General features: G+C 49.4%; 1 protein-coding gene across 9 annotated transcripts in view; it reads left to right on the forward strand.

Annotated features, from left to right (window-relative positions):
- The window catches only part of LOC140122804 (uncharacterized), a 37,781-nt gene extending 31,099 nt beyond the window's left edge, over positions 1-6,682 (forward strand). For all 9 annotated transcript variants that reach the window (XM_072144015.1, XM_072144014.1, XM_072144016.1 and 6 more), the window contains one exon: positions 5,290-6,682. In XM_072144015.1, the coding sequence (XP_072000116.1) occupies positions 5,290-6,635 (1,346 nt within the window). In that variant the 3' untranslated portion in view covers positions 6,636-6,682. The remainder of the gene's footprint in view (positions 1-5,289) is intronic.
- Positions 6,683-7,332: the final 650 nt, after the last annotated feature.

Here is a 7,332-nt window from a genome sequence, read left to right on the forward strand (position 1 = left end):
TGGCCACTTGCCAGTAGCCACTGGTTAGATCCAGGGTACAGAAGTAGGCAGCTGACCCTAGAGCTGCGAGGGATTCCTCAATTCGAGGCAGCGGATAGGCATCCTTGTGGGTGATATTGTTGATCTTCCTATAGTCAACACAGAATCAAAGGGTTCCATCCTTCTTTTTCACAAGGACCAACGGGGCAGCCCATGGGCTGTGACTCTCCCGGATAACGTTGGCTGTTTTCATCTCTTGTACCAGCTTTTTCACATCTTGGTAGCGGGCTGGAGGTATAGGACGGTATCGCTCTTTGATAGGAGGATGATAGCCGGTAGGGATGGTATGTTGGATCAGGGTAGTCTGCCCAAAATCCAGTGGGTGTTTGCTAAAGGCCTGGTGGTGCTTCATAACGACATCCAGGACACCTTGTACTTGGTCTGCAGGAGTAAAATCGTTGTCTGCAATATTGAGCTCAAGCCACCAGGATTGCTCGGCAGGTTCACCTTCAGCACTTTGCTTTACTTCCAACTGTTGGGAAGCAGACAGAGAGGTTTCCACTAAGTCTTCAGGATGGACGCTGAAGAGAGTGGCTACAGCTTGATATTTTCTCAGATCTACAGGGGAGTCTCCCACATTTAGTAGTCGAATGGGTACTTGTCCTTGTGATACAGTGACTAGGCGCCTGGTGACTAGGATGGGTAGGTCTTCATCAACTGGTAGAGGTTCTACCATAGCCTGGTAGTCTTGACCTTGGACGCCCATGCAGGCTCGGCACCATACTAACATCTCAGTCCCAGGTTGAAGGCAGACAGGTTGTGGATCCTTGATCCGGGCTCTGCAGATTTCTCCATTAGGGCCAGCAAATTTCTGTTGCGCCGCTAGAACCTGCATAGTCTCTTGAATTACCTTCCGGGAACCGTTGGGCACGGTTGGCAGGGAGTCGTGGAGAGCCTTCAGCACTTCAGGATAGCAGTTGCGGAGGACATTGGTACCCAGTACCAGGGAGAAGTTACCATTTTCGGGCACTTGTGTCACCACTACGCCCTGTCTGGTTAACTCAGTGTCTCCAATGGTTAGTGTAGGCTCCCAGTAGCCGCGGATGGGTACGGGTTTTCCGTTTGTAGCAATAATGTTCAAGTAAGCCTTGGGAGGCTGGACTAAGGATGCTCCTCCACGGCATTTCTCAAAGGTAGCACTCCGGAGGCTGGTCACTTGAGAGCCGGTATCGATTAAGGCTGGTAGGGTAACTCCGTTGATGGTTACATGACACAGGATGTGTCACAGGATGTCACAGGAACTCCGTTGATGGTTACATGACACAGGATGTGTCACAGGATGTGTCCTTGGGAGGCTGGTCACTTGAGAGCCGGTATCGATTAAGGCTGGTAGGGTAACTCCGTTGATGGTTACATGACACAGGATGTGTCACAGGATGTCACAGGAACTCCGTTGATGGTTACATGACACAGGATGTGTCCTTGGGAGGCTGGACTAAGGATGCTCCTCCACGGCATTTCTCAAAGGTAGCACTCCGGAGGCTGGTCACTTGAGAGCCGGTATCGATTAAGGCTGGTAGGGTAACTCCGTTGATGGTTACATGAACCATGGGGCGAGTCCCCACGAACCTGGGCATCCAGTTGGGATCTCGGGGACTTACAGGTTCTTCCCTTGGAGGTCGTCCCTTAGCTCCAAGGGTTTGTCGTTTAACTGACGACATCCATCCTCTTCATGCCCATATTTATGGCAGTAGCTGCACCGCTGGCGGGGTTCCTTGTGACTCCAGGTGCTTAACGACTTCACTTCTCTTGGGCGCTGTTTAGCCGGGGAGTCACGAGGGGTAGCTGACCGTACAGAGTTCTCTGGAGGTTTCTTCCTCATAGCAGAGACAGTCACTTCCAACTGGGTCAACCGATCGAGTATTTTATGCGGGTGTCTGCCAGATTAGGGACCTGTCCTGCTAAGCCAGCTGCTTCCGTAGTCACAGGAGTAGGTGATGTCGGCTGCGTTGGATGGCAAGCTAGAGCAGAGTCTTCTATTTCCGCGGATTCAGTAGGCGGTCGGTCCCCTAATATGTCAATGGCAATTTCCTTAAACTCAAGAAAAGAGGCCTGGGCATGTTGAGAAGAGATGATCTTTAGTTGACACCTTTGATTTCTATCAACAAGTCCATTAATAAATTGCTCCCTCAGGGTTTGGTCAGAGGTTTCAGCCTCTTTGGGATCAAGACGGGTTATGGCCTTCCATGTCTCCTGTAGGGAGAGGGCAAAGTCTCTAAGGGACTCTTGAGGCTCCTGTCTTTTCCCAAAGAATTTCTGTCAAAGGTGTTGCGCAGCCTATTGAGAATTTGGACCACATTTTGAAGCTGTTCTCGGGGCCAAAATTTGACTTCCTGGAGAGCCGGTCCTTTCCACTGCCCGGTTAGGATGCCCACTTTCTGTTCCTCTGTGAGCGGGTACAGGGCGAAGGTGGCTAACAATTTGTCTCTGAATTCAGGGAGCGTGTGTGATTCTCCCTCGTAGTGGGGTAACCAGGGGGCCCCCAGATAGTAGGGCATAGTCAGAGGCATCATGGTGGGGGTCCCAGGGACCCTGGCTGTAGCAGGGGTGAAAGGACTCTCTGGAGGGCTTAACATGCTCCGGTACCCTGAGGAGGGACCAGGGGACGGGACCTGCTCCAGTCCCGTATCTTCGTCCTGGGCGGACATGACTGGCCTAGCTGAGGGAAGTCTGCAGGGTTACACAATGTCCGTTGCTATGGGCGATGGCCAGAATGGGACGTGGGCACTTTAAGACACAGTCACTGTTCCCTGGGAGGTGAGCCAATAACCTAGCGTCGGAAACAATCTCTACCCCTCTTTAACTTCCCCAGCGGTACTCACTTAGGATCAGCCGCGGTGACAGGACAGCTCTGGTACATGAAGGACTCGGTTCCCGATGTTCGGCAGGCAGCAGGGGCTTGGTGATGCTCAGCGGTGTTCTCCTCCAGTCCCAGTCCCTGCTGCTGGCAGGCTTCAGGCGCGGCCTGCACCAAGATCCAAGATGGCCGACTAACCCTCTTCGTTGCTGGCCGCACACGCTCCAGCTCCTCCTCTACTGTCCTTCGTGCCTCACGTGCAAGGGGTGGAGCCTGGTGACGACTCTGGAGTTCCCGCCAGTGAGGATTTGGTGGGCTGGAATTCCATGCTGCGCCACACGCCTCTGAGGTAAATGTTTGAGGCGCGGCAGCATCGGATGTAGCAGAGCTGACAAAGTTCTTTGCAGGGTTTAACCTCTTGAGTGCTGGAGCGGTGCTCGACAGCACGTGGCAGCAGTATAACACAGTTCAAAGTAGTAATGCACACAATCACTTGGGCCTAAACCCGGATGGCAGCAGGGTTAGGCAGCACAGTCTTTGTAATAAAGTACAGTCTATAGTGCCAGAATAAGGCACAGAAGTATATATCCTGTTCATGACGCCACTTGCAACATCCCCCACCGGGGCCTAGCCTCTTCTAGGGCTTGGAGTCAGCCGGGGCCCGCAGTACCTGAGTGGCTGGAGATTGCGGCCTAGGCACGCTAGTGTCACGGTGCTTGGTATGGGGAACCGGAGGGCTGTCCTACAGCATGGCAGGTCTCCAGCAGGGTGGTGTTGGCAGGAAATGATGAGGGAGAGGCTGCTATAGCGGTTCTCCCTGGGGCAACCCTTTGGGGTCTAGAGTATGAGTCTCTGTGTGGTGGATAGGGTGCCCGTGATGGTGACAGCCATAGTAGCACGGACCAGACGGAGGCAGAGGTTGAACAAAAACAACTTACAGTTCTTTATTGGAACCAACAGGAACCGTAGCAACGTGCCTTGACAGAATGTTGGAATGCTGGAGATGTAGTTGGAGGGAGCCACAGGATGGATCATCAGCCTGGATGCAATGGCAGGCTGGGAGGTAGCTGTGTCCTAGTAGGATGCTTCAGCTTATCCTAGGTTGCTTCAGGTATCCCCCTTGAAGGTAGGATGATACCCCTTTCCTCACTCCCTAACTCACTACAGTCAGGCAGGGAGCTGGGCTCACCTGCTCTTGTCTGGTGTGCTGGCTGCACAGACTTGCTTAGCTGAACTGAGCTGTGTCAGCTCTAGCCTAAGACTGACTTCACTGGATTAACTCCAGTCTTCTTCTGCTTCTAGAAGTTTTTTGACCAGGGGTTTTGTTACTCCCACTGGTCAGGTGGTGGCTACTCCTCCAATTACATCTCAGCTCACAGAAACAGAGTGTAACACATGTGATTGGCTGACACATATGACATCACACAAAACAATTAACTCCTGCCTTGTAGTGACATGTAGTGACATGTTGTGGAGCTGATCAGACCCTACACAGGCTGCAAGCTACATGGTGGGATGTATTCGCAACCACTCCTCTGCCTTGCATCGGTGAGGGTGTTGCACTAATATATATCTGAGCCTCCCTGGCTGGACACTTATGGGGAATATACTGTACATTGTCAGTAATCAGTGGACACGTTACACATAGAATCTAGAAAGTTTGTTCAGCGATGTCTACACTCTGATAAAACTCTTGGTATTCAGTGAAGTTATTACTGGTTCAGCCATGACAATGACTACCCCCGCTGCCCCGTCCCTTCCCCAGATGTGGGGTGACAAGTCCACAGGTGCCCCAGGCCATGGTGGATCGGTGCAGCGTCTTCAGGGGATTCTGACAGATCTTGTGGGGTCCCTTAGGCCAACATTGGAATCTGATACAAGTTATTGTAAATCTCAAGCCCCACCCACCTCATCCATGTCCTTTTAGCTTTATTCTTCTCTACACAGAAAATCTTTTTTTTATTTTTTGATCTCCAAGATCCTTCATCTCCTTTCTCCCAGGGTTAGTGATGGATGCCTGAACTCTCACTCAGATCATCCATGTCCTACCTGGAATGGGTCATGGTCCTTCCAATGTAACTCTCCTGTCGATTTGGTCAGAGTGTGGTGACCTGCACCTGCGTCGTTGGTGGTAGATGTGATCATCCATACGTACCGTGACAATACATTCTGGGTAGGGTTACTGGGGTCTTGGCGAGCAGGTGAGTCTCTCCAATGATGTAGGAGAGTTCTGGGATAATAGTGGCCCCGGAGTCCTAATGTGTCAGGGCCACAGAAAAGAGAGGAGCCAGATGAATGGGAAATATATGGAAGGGCATCGGCTTCTCCGTCCTGATGGACCCTCTTCTGACTTTGGCTTTTTGTGTGTATTGAGTGAAATATGAATGTTGAAAGTTTTTTCTCTTCCTTATGACACAAGCAAAACAATTTCCCAATGTATTTTATTTTTACAGAAGATCCAGGTATGAAATCTGGGGGAAGAGTCACGTTATCAGTAAAAGATGTCACTGAGCACTGTACAGGAGAAGACCTCAGTAATGATCCTCCAGGAGATCCATCATCTAATCCTCCTCATCCTGACCCGTCACACGTGGTCACCACCGATACAGGACACACAGCGGCTAAGAAGTTCCAATGTGGGGAATGTGGAAAACAGTTTTTATATAGCTCAGGTCTTTTTACACACAAAAGAATTCACACGGGAGAGAAGCCATATTCATGTTTACTCTGTGGAAAAGGCTTTACAAACAGATCAGCCCTGATCATACATGAGAGAAGTCACACAGGAGAGAAGCCATTTTCATGTTCTGTATGCGGTAAATGCTTTAGTACGAAATCCAAAGTCACGGATCATAAGAAAGTTCATACCGGAGAGAAGCCGTATTCATGTTCAGAATGTGGAAAATGTTTTATCAAAAAATCCCATCTTATTATACACAAGAGAAGTCACACAGGGGAGAAGCCCTATTCGTGTCCTGAATGTGGGAAAGGTTTTACAGCAAAAGCAAAACTCAAAAATCATCTGAGAATTCACACAGGAGAGAAACCATTTACATGCTCCATGTGTGGGAAAAGCTATTTTAATAAATCCGATCTTGTGAGACATGATAGAAGTCACACAGGGGAGAAGCCCTATCTATGTGTGGAGTGTGGGAAATCTTTTACAAATAAATCAGATCTTGCTAGACATAAAAGAAGTCACACGGGAGAGAGACCGTATTCATGTCCAGTGTGCGGGAAATGTTTTGTGAATAAATCCAACCTAATTACACACAAGAGAATTCACACGGGAGAGAAGCCGTATCCGTGCTCCGTATGTGGAAAATGTTTTGGGACGAAATTTAGTCTAGTTTTGCATGAGAGAATTCACACGGGAGAGAAGCCATTTACATGCTCTGAGTGCGGGAAAGGCTTTGTAAATAAATCCGATCTTGTTACACATCTGAGAAGTCACACAGGAGAGAAGCCCTATCCATGTCCAGAATGTGGCAAATGTTTTACACTTAAATCAAGTCTTGTTACACATGAGAGAATTCACACTGGAGAAAAGCCATTCACATGTTCAGAATGTGGGAAATGTTTTATAGACAAATCCAGTCTTGTGCTACACAAGAGAGTTCACACGGGAGAGAAGCCATATCCATGTCCAGAATGTGGGAGATGCTTCATAAATAAGTCAAGCCTTGTTACGCACGAGCGAAGCCACACAGGGGAGAAGCCCTATTCCTGTTCTCTATGTGGGAAATGTTTTACAAGAAAATCAAATCTTGTTCTACATGAGAGAATTCACACAGGATAAACCAGTTCACGTCCATTTTTGTCATGAAACACAGAAAACAAACAAAAGATGATGAATCATGTGGAATAAATTGTCGTCACAGCGAGTTGCGGTTTCTGGCACGTGACCACCCGCTGATTACGGGTGGGGACTGCCCTATAATGGATGCTTGTTACCTCTAGGGGATGATGCGCTCAGGTGACATGGCTCATGGCTCCTCCCCTCCTTTATTATGCATGCGCCCACATGCCATCCGGCTGTCTGGAAATCTTGCGCATGCGTGAAAACTTCTCTCTTGCCTGGCCAAGCAAACGGAGGGGGGCATGAATAATTAAGGAGCGGAGGAGCCGTGAGGTGCTCAGGTGACCCTAATTTACATATTTCTTTACTTAATTTACTTATTTTTTTAGACTACGGGCACCGTGGATTACGCTGGAGACCGGGCAGCAGCCAAAAGAACTTAAATTAACTGTATAGTCACGTCTGACGCTCCACTTCTCCCCGAGGCGCATCTATGTGCACACAGTATGACGTAATCAGCCACGTATTGGTGCGCACCACGCATAGACGTGCCTCTGGAAGAGAGAGAAGAGCAGTGTCAGAGGGGAGTTTACAGTTTTTTACTTGGATATTACTATGGGGGGCTGCAATGGGGACATTACGAGGAGGTTGCGATGGAGACATTTATATGGAGGCTGCAATGGGGACATCACTATGG

Source organism: Engystomops pustulosus, chromosome 3, assembly GCF_040894005.1.
Source record: "Engystomops pustulosus chromosome 3, aEngPut4.maternal, whole genome shotgun sequence".
Classification (NCBI taxonomy): Eukaryota; Metazoa; Chordata; class Amphibia; order Anura; family Leptodactylidae; genus Engystomops; species Engystomops pustulosus.